Here is a 23,551-nt window from a genome sequence, read left to right on the forward strand (position 1 = left end):
GTTCTGCCATGTGCACAATTCATAGGGAGGCAGTAGCACAAGGAAAAGAAAGAGGAAAGGGGAATCTGTGTTGGAAATCCGGTGTCAGCCCTTCCACTGCTTGTGGAGTAGCCCTTTTATTTTAGTGTACCTTTAACAGCCCAGTTTCAGCCTGATGCTCCATGTCCATATACATTTGTGGGTGTTTTTAAGAACAGACACATTTTCTGGTTCTTCTCAGGAATAAGAATGCTCGTTAATTGTTGCAGTGTGCAGTATGGAGGCTCCCAGCAGACTGCCTCACCAAGGCTCTGCCTCAGTTTGTCTTACTGAGCAGTTGGTATGGCCAGCTGTGTGGGGAGACATTCCTAACTATACTATACAGCTGGAATTCTCTTTTAATGGTTCTGCTCAGTATATCCATCTCGTCTCTGAACACAGCTCTGGGCTGTGTATGTCTTCAGAAGAAATTGTCCCCGTGGTTCCCTTGTCCAGTCTGATGCTGCACTGCGAGCCCCAGAGAGCCACAGGAAAGTCAGAGACAGAGGGAGGGTAGGAGAGAACATCCTTCCCTCTTGCCTCAGTCCCAGCTGGCTGGGAATTTGTCTGGCATTGCTGGCAGGATGCTGTGTCCCCCCCCAGCACAACCTGTCTGCTGTCTTTGGCTGAGGAGCCAGGTGGGCTTGTGTTAGTGCTGCACCAGTTCCTTCTCCCTGGTGGTGGAAGGAGGGGAGTCATGCCTGAAGGGCGCCATACCAGACAGAAGACTGCTTCTGAAGCCACATAGCTTGTACAAGCCATCCCATCTCTGATTTCACTCAACTGCTTTTATAGTGGAAGTTATTAGAATGATGTTTTATCCCATGTCAAGTAAACTCATTTCTTATCTTTGTAGGCATCAAAGAGGATATGAAAACCTTTGTAGCAAAAATTCAGTTAAGTAAGATGGGATCAGAGTGGTGAATCCAACAATTTAATTTTGGAAACCAGCAAGACGATTTGACACCTGGAAATAGCAATAAAATCACCTTTGTTGTCTTTCTGTTTGGGGATCTGGAATACAAAGAGGTATCTCACATGGTGTACCTGGTGTCTCAACGCTGTCTGTGTTTGCTCTTGGTGTCTGAGAAGCCTATACCAGTGGAAGGAGTAGCAGTGATACCATTTATCCATCTGGCAGCAGAGACTGTAGCCTAATTTAACCAAATTTGAATTTACCACCTCTACCTCTGTGCTTCCAACCACCACCAAACAAGCTGGAAGTAGTTACCTGAATAAATAAAGTGATTGTTTTCCTGGACTGGAGAAAGAGGTCAGCAAATCCAGCATGTTCTGGCTAGTGCAAAATTCACATTGATCTGCAGTACAGTTTGCATTTAGCATCATTATACAGCACCACTTTTGAGCAGATTATCTTCTCTACTTGCACCCAAAGTAATGTAAAGATGATGATTTGGTGGTTTTTGTATATTTGTTCAAAGAGTGATTAATTGTTCTTGTGTTGAGTGCTCAGTCTACATATTCTGTTGCAGTGAAACAGAGACCTGGTACAAAGGTGTTCCCTTTAAGCATACTTAGAGCTTATTTGAGCTCTAGTTTCCTTAACAGATTCCTTAAGAATCTGGTGAGTCTGGGATATAAATGTGCTACCATCAGCATTCCTCTCCGTTCTAGAGAATCCAGGATTTCTCCTAATTTAGTGGAGTTAACCTTCTGAAATAGGTTGAATGTGTTTGTGGGAGGGAGGGAAGGTCCTGCAGCTAATTGCTACAACGGCACACAATTTTAGAAAGACCAAGCAGATTGTAGATTTACCAGTAGTCCCTTTTCTGCCTGTGGGCAGCTTTGGTGGGATGTTACCAGGAGTGCTGGTGGCTGCAGATGACAAACAGGAGTGTCCACTGAGGCAGTGACAGAACTTGTTGTTCAATGAGTAAAACCCTGTTGAATAACAGATTATGCATTACTGAACTGGAAATGTTCACTCCTTGAACTGTGAAGTCTGATTCCTCCTCAGCTCTGACCAACGTCAGTTGCTGTACATAACACTTGCTAGCAGTATTTAATTGCTGATTAATGTAACCATAATAATTTGGTTGTTTTATATGTAACTTTCCTATTTATGCAGAAGGAATGTAACTGATTGAGACAGTTTATTGCTGATTCTTGCTACCAGTGGCAAAGAGATCTTAATTTAAGTGATTACACGTTAGTTGACTCTCACTTCCTCATGTGGGGTTATTTTGCTGAAATCTGTGGACTGGAAAGGAATCAATATGGGGCTTCTGAAACCTGGTGGAGGTTTGCAGTGCTCTCACTACGATTGATTACAGCTGCTTTTGTAGAGCTTTAAAAAGAACAATCTGTATTAAAAACATTATTCTTTGGTATGAACTAGAACAATTCCAAATAGGTTTCCATGGGGTCTGCCCTGCAATTTGACCACTTCAAGGGATTGCAGTAATCACCAGTGGGCCAGGGCAGTGAGGCAGAGGAAAGGCTATTAGGTGGGAAGTTATTGGCATGCATGCCAAAGAGGTTACCCTGGCAGCTTTAATCATTCATCCACACTCTCAAGAGGAGGGAGGAAAATGTAAGTGTTAGTAGTTCTGATTGATTAGCAAAAAGGATCAGTAAAGCATGAAAGGAGAGAGGAGGTGTTCGTGGAAGAGCCAGTATGCATTAGACTTAAAAGCACTGACTGGGGCAGGTACTTGCAGTTAGGACCTCTACAGCAAAAGCTGCCTGCTTCTGCTGTTGCTGTCAGACTTGTGACTGGTGGTTCAAAGACAGGCTGACCTCTGCATTCGCCATTTTCAATGGAGTGCATTTAGCTTCTCAGTCATAGCTGTGCCTTAAATTTAACCTGTCTGCACATGGGCTTACGTGTCCTTAAAAAACTGATTAGCATTTTGAGCTGTGACAACAATTTGCATGGTGATTTTGATTCTATTTTTAGGGAAACCAATGGATGCTTCTTGGAAAATGTGCAGGAAATTGCTGTGCTAATTGAGATTAATCAATCTGTGATGCACATTGCTTGCTTCTGATGCTGTTTCGCTTGTATGCTGCCCGTTAATATTTCAGTCTGGAGTAGCACTTTGGAAGCTGCTCCAGCTGTAGCCCCTTTAAAATAGTTTCCCTGTTGTATTGTGCCTACGTCAGAGGTGGAGTTGAAGAATAAACTTTTCTTTGCATCGATTGACGGCTTGGCATGAAAGCTTGGAAGGGCTGTGAATCTTGTAATTTGGGGGTACCCAGAGAAACTTCGATACTAAACTTCTTCTTCTACATGGAAAATGGAATTCATGTATACTCTAATTGACTGTTAAGCAGTCTTGAGGTTTTCGAGGTGAAGGAGGGACCTGCAGTGTTCATTTCTGGGTTTTATATACAAGAAAAGACTGCATGGTGTGAAGTTAGAGAACATCAGGCTGGGGGGTTCACATAAACAGCACAGCAGTACTATTTGACTCAGTTGACATCAGATTTGGTGGGCCCCTCTATAATTTCTAAGCAACCATTTTGAAGTTGGAGTAAGTTTTATGTGGTCATGGAATAAGGAAGGTCTCTTGGTCCTAACCTGTAACATGTGCAGAACTGCTCTTCAGTGTCATGTAGTGGTGGCTAGGATCGGCAGAGGTAAAGGCTGGTTGTTGCAGAAAGTTATTATAACTGAATGAAGATACAGGTAGGTTTGTCAGGGTAGATGATGAATATATCTGTGGAGTGGTGTAACTGTAGTCTCATTCAGCTAGGAGTCCTTTAACAATACTCATGAGTTTGAGCCTAATTTAATAGCCTAGGCAGGCTGTAGGGCAACTGATGTGTAGACCATGGAGGAAGTTTGATCTGTCCTTCATCACAGATCATGCTGTTGGTACTCCAGTAAGGCCAGAAAGCTCTTGCTGCTATTCTTGCTCGTCTCCCTCCTGCATCTTCATACAGCAACCTGTGTCCCACCATGGGCAAGACAGTTTCTGGGTAAGGACTAAAGTTTGGTCTCGTCGTGCATTTAATAGATAAATGATACACAGCTGGAAATCAGATGCTGTGAAAATAAATGGACAGACAGGCTTTTCCCATTGGAATTCATCACAGACAGTCCAGAACTTCAGAGGACATTTATCTGTCTCCTCAAGATGGAACAGGCTTCAGCTCCAAATCTGTAAGCAGGCCAGAGACCCACTGCACAGATCATTCTTTATAATGAGAAGAAAAACATTGAAGGTTAAACAAGATTTCCTGTTGCCATTTTAAGTTCTGTTACCCCACAGTGTGCCATACGGCATGTAATTGCACATTAGGGAATATTTCTAAAGGCACAGATGACTCTTCGAAAACAGGCACATGAGTTTCTGTGGCTTCCTGAAGAGTGTGAACTCAAACCTATCAACTGAAGCACTGTAATTTCTTCAGTGCATGGCCGTAAGTGAGCAGTAGCTGACGTGGTGGTGGCTTGTTGGTGTCTCCTTGGATGTGGTGTGTTTTTTTTCAGTGTGAGCCATGACATAGACTGCTGAAATTCCTGACACCAGCAAGAGTTGTTTTATTAATGCCATCCCTGTCAAACACGCCTCTGTTTTGGTAATTAGTCTGGCGTAACAGATTGTGTGCATCCTAAAAGCCAGCATATTTAGACTCTTGGCTCTGACATGAGGCAGTCTCTGTAAATCAGCTCTTCTGGTAGACTTCTGTATTGTTGAGCACTAGCAGTAGCAGAAGCAGTTTGCAGTACTTGTGTTTATTTTGGGCTTTCTACCTTTCCTCAACAGCCACGAATGGTCAAACCCTTTCTTTATCTATCATGAGAGATTGGAGGCCTAAGGCTACAGTTTTGTGCAGGATCAGGAAGTTATCCATGAGGTACAAGGAGCATGAATAATCTTTCTGGCAGGTGCTCCAGCCACAGTGGTGGCTCTGCTGTGTACCGTACAGGATGACAGTGGCACTGCGGGCACCAACACCATCGCCAGGGGCAAACACTACCCTGGTAGGGACACCCATACAAAGCCAGTCTGCTCTTCCACTCTTAGCTGAGGAAGGACAGCAAATGTCCTCTAAGATTTTAAAAATACCTGTGGAAGCGAGATCTCCAGAATGAGTCAGGGCAGTCAAGGCTTATTATTTAATTGGCCAAAGGCAGCAGTGGAGGAGGGGCTGGCTTTTGCAAATCCGGGCAGTTCCCATTGCAAGGTTTCACACTGGGCATGCAGATAGGCACAAGGATTGTCAAGGACTTAAAGCCATTTCAAGGTAAAATTGGGAGATGGTGACTGTCAGAATGATTTGGGGGAAATGGGCAATACAGATACTGTCTTTTGTATAAAATCCTTGCTCTCAAACTTGGAAAATGCAATCTGGGCCTGTCGTTATGAAAAGGATATTTTAGCTGCGATCACAATTGCCCATATTGAGATGCAGGGCAGCTCTCCTGCAGCCAGTACCTGTTCTGCTAATATCAGCATTGTGCAAGCAGGATGGTTCCTCCTAGGAAGAAAGTTGGGAGTCCTTAGAGTGTTGTGCTTAAAGGATGTTACCAATGATGAGCATCTTACTTCCCAGAAAATCCCACAACTGTACATATAATCAGCACTTCCACTGAAGGCTCCACTGTAGTTGGCACAGTGCACCTGAGGTGGGGTTTGCTGGGAAGACTTTTTCCTGTGAATCCTTAGAAGTGGGCAGTGTCACCTTGGAAGGAAATAATGGAGACTACTTCTCTCCTTTTCTGCTGTGGATGAAAGGAAAGGCAGTTAATTTTAAATGTACCTTATAACATAAAATCCTCCATCAAAATTACATGTGTGTAGCTGGATACATGTGGGCAGCATAGGAAATTGCAGACTGAAGGAGCCAGGAGAGGCTCATCTCTGAGAACCAGTAGCACAATGAGAAGTGGAAGGTAGATGCTCTCTGGTTGGCATGTTTCTCTGGAAGAACATAGTGTTTTGAGGTAGAAATCTGATTTTGAGGGGGTTTTTTTCCTTCTTTTTATTTTTTGTTTGGTTTGGTTTGGGGGTTTTTTGTTTGTTTGGATTTTTTTGTTTTTTGTTTAAAATCATGCCTCTCATTCCTGGACAAGCTTAACAAACTCTTAATGAGACAGTTTCACCTTTCCAGTGTGATGAAGGAAAGCAAAGAACTGACAAACAATGATAGGAATACATCTGCCAGCTGCAAGGTCAGCAGTGCTGAGGTCTGTTAGGGCTAAATGCTGTTGCATGGCAGATCATAGTTCCTTTTGCAGGAAGCCTAGAGGGAAATACAGCTTCTTCACACAACTGCCTTTTCTCCAGCCTTCAGTGGGAACCTCTGCAATGACTCTCAGGTTTCAGATGAATGCATTCATATAGTTAGCTTCCAAACATGTAGTGTACAGCACTTTAGTGAACTCCGACTCACCAGCTGAGCATGCTTTCATACAGGCATATATGAAACTTCACTGTGTGTTAGTACAAGAGAAAATCTGTTTTCTTTCTCTTTCTTACATGGAAGAACTCTGCCTAATCAACAGCTGTGATTGCTTGCAAGTTTTCAGAGACTTCTGGCTTAGATATTTGTAATACAACATCACTCTTAAAATATTAGTCTCTGGTTCTCTGTGTACTAAATGGGTTACATCTAAAAGAATTCCATCTGGGGGAAAAGGGAGGCAAAGTATCATTAGTAACACAGCTGCAAACCTCAAAATCTCTGTCCCATGCATATACCCAAAGACAGAGAACAAAAATTTGAGTTCATCTGTAAATGATAATGTGTTTCTTTCCACATGTCAGCTGCTCATTGCTCCAGTGTCTGAGTTTGAACAGCCATGACAGCCATGGTAGGCATTACTCCTTCATTGCTGCTCACAGCAGCTTTCTTAGCTTCATCCACGTGGCATAAAAGTCTTTAATGTCCTACTCCTAAACCCATGGAATTGGAGGACTGACAGTAACAGCAGCACTGGAAAAGGGAATGGCTATGACAAGGCACTTAGTGTTTTTTCAAACAAAATACACTATCTATTCCCAAACCTCTCTTTGTCTGATGATTGTTTTCAGTTTTTTGTCATTGAAATTTTGATGGATGATTTATGTCTTCTATGTCTTTTATGAGATGATGAGACAGGAAAAAGGGGTTTTTTACTTTGTTTCCTCTCTCAGTGTCAAAATGAGGAGTTTGGGGTTTGGTTTTGTTTTTTTAATATGTCCTGGATGATCCCAGTTTATTAAATTAAAAATTACTGTAAATGCAAAATACAGTAAAATAAAGACATTGAGATTTCAAATTCAACATATTATTGGTATGGAAATATCTTTTATCTAGTACTAAATGGGTGCTAATCTACACTACTTCCACGAGATTTAGATTTATGCCAATGTAGCCAATAACCAGGCAGGACTCAGTGATCATTGGCATGTAGCATGTGAAGTATTTAGGTCACAGGATTTTGCAGCATTATATTCTTGGAATAAAAATGTAAGCGGGATAACAAAGATAGAGGAGAATGCAATCTCTGTCAAAAGGTAACGAGCAGTTCTGTGGCTTCAGGGTCAGATTAAAGGGCTGATAACAGAGACAGCCTTGCCTGGTGTTCCTGCCGGTTTAATAGGTCTGCAAATAAGGCTGTTACATAAAAGGGACATGAGTGCTCTCATTTCAGTTGTTAGCCACAGGAAATAGTCACTGAAATATTTGGTCTTCATAATACCTAAAAATAGTTTTATGGAACTAGAATTTGCTAACTTTTTAAAATTTTCTTCCTAAATGTATTGAAATGCTAGTACAGACCTCTCTGTGTCCAAGCCTACTGACAACAGATTTGTTTTTCCAACTTGTCTTTTATGAACATCCTGGAAGTAGTCCATGGACCCCCATGGATTCCCAGCTGACAAGTGAGAAAACATTTCTAGAGCAAATTCTAAATCAAGTTTATTTTAACATATCGTAATGTAGAATTGTAAAGCATGGCTTCAGTGCTTGGTACGGACTTAAACACCATAGAGTATTCTTTTATTTTCTCTATTTTTCTCTCATTTTTCTTAAGCTTAATCTTCACAGAATTCTTTTTAATGGCTGTGGGGGTTTTTGTTAACTGTTGGGCTTTTCTTTTTATTCTGAGCTTTAAGGCAGTTTTCATTCCAAGTGGCCTAAGGCATCTGTGTGTTTCTGAGCAACTGGGATAAAAGGTGCAAGCTGTGGGTGTAGAGGGGGTGCTTCTACCCCGAGTTTACTAGCCAGCTTGCAAAGACAAGTGCAGTGAATGCATTTATCTATGCAGATGCTTGTAGATTTTTAAGCTAGAATATGCTTCCTTTGCCTTTGACTTGAGAGTATGCTTGTGTCCTGCCCGAGTTCCACCAGACAAAAATAATTTGTACTGGAACAGGCTGAACTGAGGCAAGGGGCTCTGGTCAGAGAGGCTGCAAAGCATCTTCCTCAGGTGGAGCTTGATGGTTGATCTGAATGCATTTGCAATTCACTGTACCATGTATTTCTCCCTATAGTAAATATTGTGCTGGTTCTGTAAGACTGTGGGCAGTAGTTTGCTCATTCTGATGGAGTTGTGTCATCCACGGTACTAGATATTAAATAATGTTTCACATTGTATTCTTTGCATCCTCAGAATAAAATACAACAGATACTCAAATTCCTGCTGAAAGCTGCCCGGGCTTCTCTTCCATTTCTTCTCTGTGTTCAGCTGGTTTAAATCCTGAGAACATCTCGGCATAGTGAGAAATGAAAGCTTTTGGCAGCCAAAGAGACATAATTCATTGAAAGAAAGGGAGTGAATATGATGGTGGGGAGCCTGGCTGACCAGGCACTTGCAGCTTGGGCTGGGTTGGGTTAGCTGCTCATCTGTCTTACAGAAACTGAGTTGTTACAAGAACTGTCACGAGTCATTTCTGTCTTTTCTGGGTTCTCTGAGGCTGAAAAGAGCAAGAAAGCAGGTTGCTTGTTTAGAGTGGGGAAGGAGAAGTTGGTGTTTGTTTTTTGAATCCTCCTGATACAGTTTGCTTCTGGTACAGACAGAAGTTGGAAATGGTCTAGGAAATAAATGTATTGATAAGTTCATATTTTTACTGAACACTAAAAATTCTGGGCACGATTGTGTGATGCTTCTGTTCTCATGAAGACTACCTTACTTTTGCAAACTCAGGCTCTTTCTCATCTCTTACAAAAAGCAACTTCCATTGTTGGGAAATTCCTGCATGTAGATATTAATTTTTCCCCCCAACTTAGCATTGGGTAACATTCACTGCCTCTGATACCTTTTGAATATTGTATGCCTTTTCTGTACTCACAGCCAACCGCACCTGCATGTCCTTTTAAAAAAGTTTTGTTTTTTCCTGCCTGATATTGAGGAGTAGTCTGTTTTGTACCACGATTGTGTCTGAAAGCAAATAGGGTGAAGTGGCTTGGTCCATTGTGGCAGCTGGATCAAGAGCAGGATATTTGTCCTGTGACAGGGAGTTGTTTTCCTATACGGAAGCAGTCTCAGCTGTGTCTTAATTACAATACCACCTATACACCTACTAAGGTACTTCATGACTTCCCTTGGAGACATCTTTTAAAGGAATTAAATTGTTTGATAGTGACCAGACATCATCTTGAATTTCTGCTTTGGACTGCAGCCAGTTCCAGACAGACCATGTGAACTAACAACAGCAGAATCAGAGCAGGTCTTTGGAAGCTCATTTTAATAACAGGGCACTTTTTTTCCCCCTATATATCCTCCACGTAAGAGTGGCCATAGGAGGAGTAAACATTGACCAAGAATCAAGTGGGTTTTCTTTTCCTCTGTAGAGGAGAACTACAGGGGTAATACTGTTTTAGTTCAGAGCTGTTCAGAGAAGAGTTTGGTATCCCCCATGCAAAGATCTTTTACTCTGAAATACACTAATAATCAGGATGGCCTTTCTGCTTTCATAAAGAATAATTTTTCATGGTAGATCAAACTGAAGAGCAGTATTTCGCTGTGGAGAAGCTTTAAACAGGAATCTGTTGCCAGAAAAAAATCATAAAAAGAAATCACAAATGCCTTCAACAATAATTTTACACCTCTGGGGAAGACCTCTGAGGAAAGTTACCTTGTAAACTCACATAGTCTTTGCATACAGGAGTTACCCCATTCACAGTTTGGTACTCCTTTAGGAAAGTTACAGTGAATGTTGGGTGGAATAAAAGGGGCAGTCAATGCAGTAATAAGTAAATTGGAAAACTTTGGGACTCAGAGGAGCAGAATTGAATGCTTATATGAGATACTGAATAGATGAATTTTGGTATAGCATTTTGTTTTTAGAGTTTCTTTACTGGAAATTTCATTTATAACTGTCATATTTTCTTCAGAATTCATGACAAACAGGCTTTGACACAAGTGCTGTTTAAAGTAATAGAAATAATAGTGGCAGGTACCTTCTCAGCCATCCAAGATACTTGGCTCTCCCAAGAAAGTTTTTTCTGTCTTAGGAAAGCGCAAGCTGAGGTGGAGGAAGACAGTTCTTAGTCTCTCTAAGCCTGAATTGCCAATTTAAAAGGTGGCTGATTCCTTGTTCTGTTTTGTGCTCATTTTAACAGAATCTCTCTTTAGTAGGGAAATACCTGCAGATGTAGAAATGCAGTGATAGTCACAATAAACCTGATTTTTACCCTGTTGAAGATGCAGTTAAATTTTAGGAGAGATGTGTTCATTTAGGAATTGGAGCATGAGGCTGTTTGATCTGGCTGGAAATGTTATAATCCTTAATCAATAGCACTGTCTTAGAAACATTTGTAGTCGTTCATTCTAACTACTACTAGAGAGTTTAGTGAGGTTTGGCTTGATTAAACTCTGAGATAGTTTTTCATACATGTTTTTGTTCCTTCTCATCTGAGATCAAATGAACAGACTTCATGTGACATCCTATAGATTTGTCTGTTTGAGATCCTAAAAGAAGGCTTCAGTCCTGGGATTTGCTTCTTAATACAGAAGCTCTGCAGAGTATATTTGCAAATTCTATTTATTCATTCATGCATTTAATGAGATGAAATGTGGTTTTCATTGTGCAGCCTTGGATATTTTTTTTTTTTTGCACTGCTGTAATTTTTACAAATTTCTTTAACAACTTAGATGAATGTGTGGCATAAACTGAAAGTACAAACTTCAGCGTGCCACCGTCAACTTAGAAAATAGATCTGAAGATGAAGAGACTGCTGTGCTGGAGAACTGGTATCTTTTTAACCATTCCCTCTTATCTGTTTTCCAGAGAGCAGATTTGACCTCTGATAAAGATTTATACCTTGACAACAGCTCTGTTGAAGAAGCATCAGGCGTCTATCCAATTGATGATGATGATTATTCTTCTGGGTCAGGTTCAGGTGAGACAACATGTCACAAATTGATTTTTAAAAGTATAACAAGTAATGCAATTATTTGAGGGAAATCTGTGCAGTTTTGCTTTATAAGCTGGAGATGATACTTGCAGTGAATATTGTGAGTGCTTTGCTATTTACAGAGCACTGGGCACCCCTCTGGGCTGGGTTTTAAGTATTAACTTTCTGCTCTTTTCTCTTACTCCTGAGTTGCATCATTTCACTGCGTTATTTTCTCTCTGCTGGCTCTCTCTGTTCCCTCTGATTTCTGTGTAGATCTCCCTGGAGTTTAGAAATAAGGATTGGAGAAGGCTTAGTTCTCCCATGACATAATACTAATTTAGCACTCTGTAAGAAAACATAGCAGCAGTGTTCTTGTTTTCTCTTGTATGCAGTCACGTTCACATAAACATGGTGTCCATTCCTCTTTCTTTTACATGTAGAAATCTAGATACTGCCAAAACTGTGAGTTTTCTCTGTGGAAATTGCATCCATGTAATGAATAAAGAAATTCTTAAATACAGCATCCTGAGTTCTCAGACTTACACACTCATTAGAGACATGCAGCTAGCTCAAAAAATTTCAAAAAATGTGTCAGTGAAACCTCCTTAATAATTTCTCTTTAAAAGTCTCTTTGAGGAGTAGCTTCTAGACTTGCTTGGAGACTCCAAATGTTAAAAGCTAAATGCAGGATTTTATGGTAGTTCTGGAAAAGACATTTCCTTATTGTTATATTCACTGAGCTGTTGTGGAAATCCCATTTATTTTCCCAGTGTGTTACCTACATGTTTGTTATTCTACTTTTTTTAACTATGTCTTGATGCTTATATATAATTTGTGTACTTTCAAAGGATGAGCCCTTCTTCTGGTGCTTTGTGTTACCTGAAAGGAACATGTAAAATTTTTCAAATGGATTTTTGTTTGTTTTTCTTTTCTGCAGACATCAGATTGTGTTGCCAGGCAAATCCAGGCCCATCATCATTCATACCTGGGTGATGTTCTGTGTTTTGGGAGGTACCAAAACAAAGTTTCCATAATTACCTCTGTTGGGGTAATTTGACATCCCAGGGTGATCAGAGGCTTAATTGGACCTCCTTGATGTAGACCTGTTTGAGGAAAAATTTAATATTTCATTTGAAAAAAATATATTAGTGAATCAGTGATTTCATTCAGTTCCCTGGACTGTCTGAGGGCTATTCTGATCTCCAGAAAAATGTGCTTTCAGTCAGCATCCCATTCTGTCATGTCTTCAGATGCTGGTGACTTTGTAAGCTTCAGAAAAGGAAATAGGTTGTAGTGTAGTTTTTTCCATCCCTCCCTGGTGTCTGGCTGTTTCTAATATGGAAGATTCAAAATTCAGACCTGCTTTTGAAGTGAAAAAGACTACACAAGAACTGGCTTCAGATCTTATTAACCCAGGATTCAACAAAGGAAGTGTAGGATCCTGCACCTGGGGAGGAATAACCCCAAGTACCAGCAGAGGCTGGGGGTTGACCCAGCTCTGCAGAGAAGGACCAGGGAGTTTTGGTAGGTGACAAGCTGACCATGAGCCAGCAGTGCCGCTGTGGCCAGGAGAGCCAATGGTATCCTGGGGTGCATCAGGAAAAGTGTGGCCAGCAAGTCAAGGGAGGTGATCCTGCCCCTCTGCTCAGCCCTGGTAAGGCCACATCTGGAGAGCTGTGTCCAGTTCTGGGCTCCTCAGAACAAGAAAGACAAGGAGCTACTGGAGAGGGTCAGCAGAGGGGCACAAAGATGATGTGGGATCTGGAGCATCTTTCATGAGGAGAGACTGGGGGGACTGGGCCTGATAAGGGATCTCATCAAACACAGGTGTTGATGACATCCCTTCTCATAGCTCAAAGGCAGGTGCCAAGGTGACAGTGCCAGACTCTTTTCAGTGCTGCTCTGTGACAGGACAAGGAGCAATGGCCATAAGCTAGAACACCTCAGCAGGAGGAAGAACTTTTTGGCATTGAGGGAAGCAGAGCACTGGCACAGGCTGCCCAGGGAGGTTGTAGAGTGTCCCTCCCTGGACACATTCAAATCCCACATGGACACATTCCTTTGTAGCTTACCCTGCCTTGGCAGAGGGGTTGGACTGGAGGAACTCCCAAGATCCCTTCCAAGCCTACCAATTCTGTGATTCTGTGGTAAAAGTGAAGCCAAAAAGATAGAAACTACCTCTAGACTTCACCAACAGTAACACCTTGTCTTTCTTCTTTCTTTTCCTGTGCTCAGCTTTGAGGCATGGGTGGAAGTGCACTTCTTGGAGTGCACTTCTGCTGTCTCTGGCAGTCTCCATTTCTTTCCTACAAGAAAACAGGAAAGTCGGAGACAAGCTGGATGCCCCTGCAAAGAGCTCATGTGACAGTATACCCAGATTTAATATTTTTGAACCAAGCAAAAAGTCTTTAGTTCAGGGAAGCAAAGTAGCATCCTTTGCACCCTACTCCTGCTATACTTACTGCTCTCTGTTTTCTGTAGAAAGTGTCCTGCAGATGTACCATTGATCAATGTTTCTCATTTTTATGTTCAGTCTCTCTTTTACTTGATACTCAGTGATGTAATGTAATGTTTCTAGCAGGAGGAGCCATCCCACTCAAGAGTGGTTTTCTTGCTATGTAGCAAGCATAGTCCAAGCAAACAGATCCAAGATGACAGCATTGCTGACTCCTTTCTTTGCTGTGAAAATTGTTAGCTGCCACCAGGCCTATGGAAATAAACAGGAATTGTCAGCACCACCATTAATGCCCTTGCAGGTCTTCAAACAGCATTAACATGGACAAATGTCACTGTAGGCATGACACATTTCAAACCAGAAATTGGCTGAGGGCTTTTTGTAAGGAGTAGCAAAGGTGATGGTGTTCTGTTTTTTTCTTTTCTTTCCCTTCCATAGCCTCTTTTTTTTTTTTCTTTTTTTTTTTTTTTTGTGTACATTCAGCTACTGTTGTGCATTTGCCTAAGTGTTGAATCTGAATCCATGGGTCAGCAGTTTCCAGAGAAGCCATGCCTGCCTTCTGATTGTCCTATATCAACAGTAGAATATCCATAGTGATTTAATTAGTCTGTTGTTTCCTTCTTGTAGTCTCTCTTACTGAGGAGATGCTTCAGTCTATCATCACTCTTTTTTTTGCATTGGTGTTTTATGTAATATAATAAAAAGTAGAAATAGTTTTCCAGCCTATATACAACTTGAAATGCTTTTATAACTATTGCTATTTTTCATCTGGCATAAAAGATTTTAATAGAGCATTGGAGTTGGAGATAAATGAAAGTAGCTGCTAAGCAGCATGACTACCCATTACGTGAAGGAAAGGCTCTGTCAGATTTATCTACAAATTCTTTGAAAAACTTTCTGTCTTGTTCTTGTGTCTTCTCTAAAATTATTCATGGTAATATATATCAGAAAACCAAGCAGAATTTTCCTTCCCCTTCTTCTCTTCCCCAACCTAACATTTCTCAGTCAATAGCAGCTTGAGTTGAGAACACTGGCTCAGGATGAACTGTGTGTATTCTGACATTGGGACTGGGGACTCTTCTGGCAAGGAAAGTTGTGATGGGGTTGGAGCTTTTTCAAGATACACAAGAGCAGATCTGCTTTGGCTCTTGACCGAGAGGGAAGCTGACACTGCACTCCAAGGCCAGCAGGCAGTTTGGGAGTCCTGTGGGAGCAGGGTGTGAGGCTTGGGGACAGGGGTGATGTGGCTGGGGGTGGCTGTGGGACCATGTGTCATGGTCATGGTGCTGGGGAAGCTGCGGGGCACGGGCGCTCTCCCAGGAGCCAGCACGGGTCCAGGGCTGACACTGGGTGCTCTATGGCAGCATGCCCAGCAGGCACACCTCTCCTGGTGTGCTTCCCCTGCCATGGTGCAGGCAACACAGCAAGGATTCATCTTCCATTTGCTTCAGTCTCATTCATCAGTGCCTTTCAGATTGTCTTGGAGCAAGAACTTCTTCTGTCCACCTGCTAAACCAGCCCCAAGCATGCTTCATGACATTGACTGGCTCTCCAAGTCCTCTGACATAGAAATCTACTGTGATACTGCTTGAAAGTGTATTTTTGATGTGCTGGACAGAATCTTATACTTTGGTAGTTAGGACTATTCCTTTTATGTTTACAGTGTCATCTCTGGGTGCCTAACACTATGTTGATTAAGGGTTGCTTTGGGAACTGTTCAGTGAATGGAGGTGAGATAAGTCAGCTAAAAATATGTAATTTTGGTGTGTGTCACATTGCTGATAAAGATGGAAGGTGTGAAAGAGATGGTGGTTATGTGTGTGCCCACCTTATCAAAAATTTGCTTGTAGTGGTGGTACTCCCAGAGTGTGATGTGCAGCAGCAGACAAAGAGGATGCCAAAAGATAGGGTGAAGTGATTTGATTTTATTGATAGGAGGTGTTAATCACTGCCTGCTTTGCAAGTCAAAGTGCTAACTACTGTGGGCTTTTTTCTACAAAAAAATACTACTGTCTATACAGTAATTTCTACTTCTGTGCAGTGATTTAAGGTGGCACAATCTTGATTTCCTGACAAGTTTCCTCAAGCACTAAGGGTGTTAAAAGTATTCACATTCCTGTCATCCAAGGGTGGCTAATAGACACATCACTGAGGTATTATATTAGGTATTTCCAGTGCTGCAGCACAATTTAGAGCTATTTTTACCACTGTGAAGACAGCAGTTGGAGGTCCTGAAGAAGTTACAGTGGATAAAAGAGGGTGTGTGATGGTTGAGAGCTCTCAGCTCTACCACTAAGATGGTTATGAGTTTAATTACTGCAGGGTTTTTGTGGTGTCCTCAATAAGAGGGACTCAAGGCAGTGAATAGCCAGCACCAAAACCCAAGCGGACCAAATCCAGAAACCAGCTATAGTAACAGTGACATTTTCCAGAGGAAGAAGTTCTTATACTCCAACTGTTTCACAGTATTCCTCTTGACAACCTGCTTGGAAGTCACACTCATGACACTGCAGGCTTTTTCTTTCCAATCTTACTTGGATTTGGTGATGCTCTTTTTTGTGCTTTTTAGGGAACATGATACTGTGTGAAATGCTGTTGCTATGTTCTGGAGAGGACTAGTGAGTGGGGTTTTTTTGGTCTCTCAGTCCTATTTACAGGTAATTCTAAAAATACTACTGTCAGATCAGCAAGGGAAGTGTCTTCCTTGTTTAGATCTATTCCATGCCAAGCAGAGACCTGTTCAGATAAAGCTAACTAGAAAGCAGGAACCATGGGGGATGTGTCTTAGCCAGTACCCAAATCAGCCCTAAATGATAGTTGCTTCAAATTTTGGGGGATTGTTAGAATTCCCCTGAGGCTGTATGGAAGAAGAGCTGGGTACCTGTGGTGCAAATCTAGTGACTAGTCCAGGCAATAGATTAGTTGCCCATTTGTTGAGAGGATGTGGATCTGCACTCTCCTTAGCCTAAGAGGTTCAGACTGTAATGCTCTCCATTATGTCTGGCAGACACAACTATTGCCTGAAGCAAAGTGGCATTTAAGGTTTTGGAGGAGCAGTTGTGATTAAGTAGGACTTTTCATTTCATAAAAAGAAGAAAATACATTTCTGTACTCTGAAGATGTGTTTTATCAGATCTCTAATCTGATAATCAATTTTAATTTCCTTGCCTGTGAAAGCTTTCTGTAATATGAAGAAACTTCAGAAGATAAAGTAGGTTGAGCTATCCAGTGAGCCATTATTTCTCAAAGAAAACTCTGGAATCAGAGCCAGAAAAATTTTCCTGTTGGATGCCTTTCCACACCTCTGTTTTGAAGCAGGATGTTGATTTTTTGATCTTTGAGTTGCATTTCAGGAAAATACCTGATTCTTGTTGTGAGGTCTTCATTCTAGAAGTTGTGTTGTAATTTTGCTATCTCTGAAAGCTTTTTTCCCAGTACTGTTCTGTGCCAGTATCTTTTTATAAATGATTCTAAATTTTCTTTTCTACCATAAAGAGATTGTTTTAGTTGCCTTGTTAGTGCCACTCCTTTAAATGCCAGATGTATGTAATTCTTGATCATGACTTCAAAACTTCATTATTGCGCTCATATTTTCAGCCTTTCTTCTTTCTTTAAAAAAAACAAATTAAATCAGTTTGGAATGAGTGAGTCATACTATTCTGTTGTAGGAGTGTTTTATTTGTTAGGAACTATTCTTATGCACATTTGCTAGATTTATTACCCAGGGGTTACTTGGGTAACCGGTGCCTGTAACGAGCAGAACACATTGAGATTCCTAAGGAGTGGTCCAAGAATGGGTCAGTTCTTTTTTCCTCTTTCAGGCCTTGCTAATAATTTAGTCTCTTTCCTGTGTCTTCTTCCTTTCACTATCACTAAAGGATATGTATTAGACATGTCCATTACCTTATTCTAAAGGAGCCTTCATACTCCAGCAGGGCTTTGAATGTGGAGGAAATTAAATTTAAGGTAATCTTTAGGGAGTTTTTTGTCCTCTTACTCAGTTCAAAAGAAAAGGCCTTCTGAATTATGTGGAGTTTAAAACCATGTGATTTCCTAGTGACTGAAACATAAAGTAGTAGTAATCTTCCTGTAGATTGAAACTGCTTCGTTTTTTTAGAATTCAACAGATGTGCTATAGAAGAGAAATTCTTTTGAAGCAGTGTGTGATAGGCAAAAACTGTTCAGTTCATATGGTTTAAGTAAGGATAAAGAAGTGTATTGATTTATTTATGGTATGCAATTAACTAGCAATTGCTGAACTACACTTTTAGGCTTAATATTAACAGTACAACAGACAGCCACAATACCTACCATTTATAAAATGGTAACAAGCAACTATAAATTTCTAAATCACTTTCTGTAACTGATTCAGTGTGTGTCATGTGCACACAGCCACCCATCTCACAGGCCTTATCTGAGTGTACAGGACCCTCTGTCCACACACCCTTGCTGTTGGAGACTTGGGTACCCCCATATGAGCCTGGGGCCCCACCAACACCTCCTGCCATGCCCAGGAGGAGACTCTGCACCCCAGAGTGGGTACTGGGGGTGCCCATGGTGGCTCTTGGGAAGCTGGAGGTAGCTGCTGAGGGTAACCACAGGGTGGGGGTGGCACTGCCAAACTCTAGCAGAGCCCCTGATGCTGTGGGACCTCATCAGAACCCATGGCACTTGGGGTCTGCCCATGTCACATGGGTGTGATGGCTGCTGCTTTCACTCCAGAATTTCTGCCCCTATTGCAGGTGTTAAAGCTTTTTTCATACCTCTTTTCAGGAAGGGTTCTTCTGTTTGAAAAGTGTCATGGTAATTTCCTGGTTGCTACTTATACTAGCTGATGTACTCTCTTTTTCAGGGGATCACTTGGGGCAAGTATCCCCGTGACAGTTTGGGTGCCCTGTTTGCACACACATCTCTATCTTAGTAGGCATTGTCATCTAGGCCCTTGCCTAGGGTGGGCTGTGCAACCATCTCTACCTTGGTGGTGTCATAACAAAAAACGTAATTGGTCTGAAAGAATTTCACAGGTCAATGAAATATTACATTTTGTCTCCAGGTGCTGAGGAAGATGAGGATAGTGCAGTGATAACAACATCCAGAACAGTTCCAAAGTTACCGACAACTAGTGATGCATCCAGGGCCGAGACCACCACAGTGAAAATGCAGACCAAGGTGCCTGCACAAACAAAGGTGCGTGGCTGGAGAGCAAGACAATTTCAAATTATTCCTCTGTACATTCTTGATGGTTTGATGTTAAGTCTTCTATTTATATGGATTAAAAAGCACCCCTAAACTTCACTTACTACTACAGCCTGCTAAATGACTACAGAGCTGTTTGTTTTCATTCCTACTAGAAAGTCTGTATGGCAACATCTGGATTTCACATGAAAGAAAAGAGAGATGCAAAATAATATATCATGATACCTTTGAGTCTGAGCTGTACGTTTTTAATATTTCTCAAAGAGTTATTAAAAAATTCTTTGTGAAACTTCCCTTCTCAAAGGAGAGTGCTGTATGGTTTGGCTGTGGTTTGAACACTCTGCAGGTTCCATTTATTATTTTAGTATTTCCTTCTACCACTGTAGATGATACTGTCTAAGTTACTGTCAAAGGTGTTCTGCATATAACATATCTGATTTGTTAATTTCAGAGTTGTTATTTCTTTCAGAGGCTGTTATTCTGATAAACACAGGCAATATTAAGAGCTGTTTGCTAAATGTACTTTCGGAGGTTTTAAACTTATGGGCAGTGTTTTTCATTCTGACATGATGACGACAAATAGATCCAATTACAATGTCTAGACCAGCTTTCTGTGCTCTAAAAGCTTCCTATGTGTTGTGTTGGTATTGTGCAGTATGTGCGTGGAGCCACAGCTACGTGACTGCCCACAGCAGGCAGTGACTGTGCCAGCTTGTGGTCTGCCCTCTCTGTAAGCAATACTCAGTTTTCTTTTTTGTGCCACAGTCACCTGAAGAAATTGATAAAGAGGAAAGGCCTGAGGTGGATGCCAAGAAAAAGAGCGATGAGCCAGGGGATGACACGGACGTGTTCACTCAGAAGCATTCAGAAAACCTCTTCCAGAGAACAGAAGTTCTGGCAGGTGAGGCAGTGTTGGCTGAGGTCTATCTCACTCAAAATAAAATGGAAAACAGAGAGGATCCGTATCAAATAATGCAAGCTCAACATTTGAGTTTTCTTGGCAGATTCATTCTATTAAACACATTAGTACTAAGCACATCCATAGTGGCTTGCCAGTGGTTGATTTGATGAGAATAAATTGGGCATTTTGGGGAAATACTTAACAGTGAAGTCCATTGCTAATTGATTTGATGCCCACAAGCTGAACACTGCCGGCTGAGTATGTGGAGTTTTCAGAGCTCAGAAAAGGAGTTGGAATTTGATTGATGCTTGTAATGAAGAAATGCATTTCTTACCTCCCAAGAGCCCATTGCTGTCTGGTCGATGTGGTGCAGATGAGCACTGCTTGGCAGGAGCTCATGGCAGGCATGGGTGGATGGAAGGGGATGGATAAGCACAACCCATTAGGGTACAGAAATCCCTTAAGATAAAGAGGGTCTATTTCTGTGCATAACCCAGGGAGGCACAAGCTGGCCACCAATGTTTTCACTATGTGTGAGATTTTTTTTTAGCCTAAGGACAGTGTTTACAGATGTACTTTCTCCCCCTGTATTTGGAAAGGGAGTTGGGAGCCATGAAAATCACATAGTTTTGGACCACATCTTCCTATGAACATCAAAATGTGAAATAACCTTAAATCTACATTGGTGGAAGCATGTGGGTTTCCTCTTGAAGTCTGGTTGGGAGTTGATACTTCTCATGCACTCACAAATGCATGAAGTGTTCTCTTCTATTATTGATCAATAGGAAGTTTATTTCAGTGTAGAGTCAGAGTGAAAACTGATAGAGAAAAGTAAAAGCCCAATTCTTAGCTAGGGTAACAAAATCTATAATGTCGAAAATGTAACTGTTGAAAAATGAGCTTGAAAGACAGCTTTATGCTCTGGCAGTACTAGGGGTGGTCTTAGCTGAGGTTTTGAAAAAACTTTAATAACTTTTTTAAAACTGAGTTGTTGGATCTCTGACTTATAAGTGGAATGTAATTTTAAATGATTGCCTTCATGAATGCAAACAAGCTTTCTGACAGTATATTTCAGGATACTAATAATGAAGACAGTTGTATAATGGGAGCCCTTTCCTGCAATTTGAAAATAATAGCAAACTTACTGTGTGAGATGAAAAAGAAGTATGGTGCAAAGCTTGTTTTACTGGCATATTGTGAATCTCTGTTTCTTTGATTACAGCTGTTATTGCTGGCGGAGTTATTGGTTTTCTTTTTGCAATCTTCCTTATCCTGCTGCTGGTGTATCGCATGAGAAAGAAGGATGAAGGCAGTTACGACCTTGGTGAACGTAAACCATCCTGTGCTGCCTATCAAAAGGCACCAACTAAGGAGTTTTATGCATAAAATTCCTATTTAGTGTCTCTATTTATGAGATCACTGAACTTTTTTAAATAAAGCTTTTGCATAGAATAATGAAGTTTTTTTTTCATTAAAGAGCCGTTATGGCACCTTTATGATAAAACCCCATTGTATTTAAAACTTTTCACATATTCGTTTAAAAATGTAAAATTAAAAATTAAAACTTAACATTTGCAGTGTTCTGTGAATAACAGTGGCAAAGCATTATTTTATAAAACCATTGATGTTCACTGAATGATTTTTAAAACTTTATGCATAAATATAAAATAATGAAAATTATTGTTTTATCCTATGGTTCAATTAAAGTTGTTTAATTTTGGTCAGCATGTCTCAGATTGATCTTACAAGTTAGTTTTTATTTCATTAATTTATCTGTTTCCAAAAAATGCCTTTTTGTAGTTGTCATGGTGCAATTTGTCTTCAGATAATTCAGATAACAGTAACTTTTAGTGTAAATGTAATTTTTCAGCTATGTAAACTTCAACCTCCACTTTGTATAAATTTAAGTGTCAGAATATCAATTTTACACTTTGCATTGTTTCTCAGCGTACCTGTAGCTTCAGTGAGATTTGTAACAGCAATTAATGTGTAAAATTGGATTATTACTACAAACTGTATAGTCACATTCTTACTAAACAAATCTCCTGTAAGGAAGATTTGTAGTAAGCTACTGACGAACCTAAGCAAACCCAAAGACTCTAACAGTATTTTGAGAAGTTGCTGCAGATTTCTATGGCCACTGTATTTGTTAATTATTTGCAATTTGAAGGTACAAGTAGAGGTTTAAATTTTTGTTCTTTAAAAATGCATTTAAGTTGTAAACGTCTTTAAAGCCTTTGAAGTGCCTATGATTATATGTGACTCGTTGCAGACTGGTGTTAATGAGTATATAACAGTAAAAGAAAATGTTGGTATTTTATAAGCACAGACAATTCTAATGGTAACTTTTGTAGTCTTACATGGATAGACATAATTGTAATTTGGGAACATAAACACTACTGAATAAATCATGTGGCCTAATACTGAGAATTCTATTGTGATATACTTTTGTATGTTTTTCATTTTATGTCTGTTTGCTTATGTTTTAATGTCACAGAGTACATCTAGTAGATCTTAAAAATCCAGACCAAAAAAGAAAGGCCATTGATGAGGATGATCCTCACACCAGATTTATTGCTAAGGTGGCAGAGAGAAGTGGGAATGTTTAAGTCTTGCATCTGGTGTATTAGCTGTGAGACATTTGACTTCTGCATTATGTTTAATGGCAGTGTTGACACAGGCCTGTTCTTCCTGCAAGTGTTGTTTTCCCTACTGTAAAATTCAAAGGAGTACCCCAGTTCATTTACTGTGTGTATTTGCTTTGGTTTGTTATTCACGTTTGTTTTTTCCCCTGTCCCTTTGAAGAATTTTGGTTTATTCTGCTCAGACTCCAGCAGAAGAGTTGAGACAAGTGGAATGTCTTCATAAGAGAAGAAGGAAATATTCCAAGTAGAAGAGAGAAGTGTCTGTTGCTTAGACCTTAGATAGGTGCTGGATAGAGGGACACAGGGAGAAGACGATAGTCTGCCTCCTTATATTATGCTTTGTAACAGACAAATGGCTTAGTCTTCTGCTCTGCTGACCTCCTGGTTTTTTATTTTTGAGATTCCCAAAATACAGGTGTTCAGGATGTCAAGCTGAAGTGCTTTTCAGAAATGGCAATGTATTGTAAATAAGATCTGGTAGCTCTTCAGATAAGAGTTGTGCAACTTGTATTTGTTGCTGTCCCAAGTTCAGTGGTCATTTAGGAACCAACAAATGCTATCCTCTGCTAAAATATTTAATATATTGCTTTTTACTTATACTTAACTGGCAAGGTTTCAAAGCCATACAAGTTCAGCAAGTAAAAACAGGGTAAGAATTTAACAGGTATATCTTGTGCAATATTTAGTGAACTTCAATTAGTAAAATAACTGCTTGAAATAACTGTGCCAAGAAAAGAAAATTTCTGGCAAATGCTGTGCCACTGCTGTAAAATAAAGCATTTGTTAAAGTGCCAAAATAAAGTCTACTATGCCTAAACTAATACTTTATTTGTATAGTCTGACATCCAGTTTTTTGAAGCCCACTTTGCTTAAGGTAGTAGATCTGAATTTCTTTCAAGGGTGCAATGAATATTGCTGTAAGTATAGCTATAAATATTAAACACCAGATAAACTGTCTTCTCATTGTTCATAAGCAAATTGATAATAAGCAGCTGTTTTGATTTTATTTATATATGTTAGACTGCCTCTATATCT

General features: G+C 40.5%; 1 protein-coding gene across 1 annotated transcript in view; it reads left to right on the forward strand.

Moving 5' to 3' along the window:
- The window catches only part of SDC2 (syndecan 2), a 59,904-nt gene extending 36,560 nt beyond the window's left edge, over positions 1-23,344 (forward strand). Inside the window, exons 2-5 of the mRNA XM_059864211.1 lie at positions 11,211-11,322; positions 18,828-18,961; positions 19,736-19,871; positions 21,094-23,344. Coding sequence (XP_059720194.1) covers positions 11,211-11,322; positions 18,828-18,961; positions 19,736-19,871; positions 21,094-21,257 — 546 coding nt within the window. The 3' untranslated portion in view covers positions 21,258-23,344. The remainder of the gene's footprint in view (positions 1-11,210; positions 11,323-18,827; positions 18,962-19,735; positions 19,872-21,093) is intronic.
- Positions 23,345-23,551: the final 207 nt, after the last annotated feature.

The sequence above is a fragment of the Haemorhous mexicanus genome, chromosome 1, assembly GCF_027477595.1.
Source record: "Haemorhous mexicanus isolate bHaeMex1 chromosome 1, bHaeMex1.pri, whole genome shotgun sequence".
In the NCBI taxonomy this organism is placed as follows: domain Eukaryota; kingdom Metazoa; phylum Chordata; class Aves; order Passeriformes; family Fringillidae; genus Haemorhous; species Haemorhous mexicanus.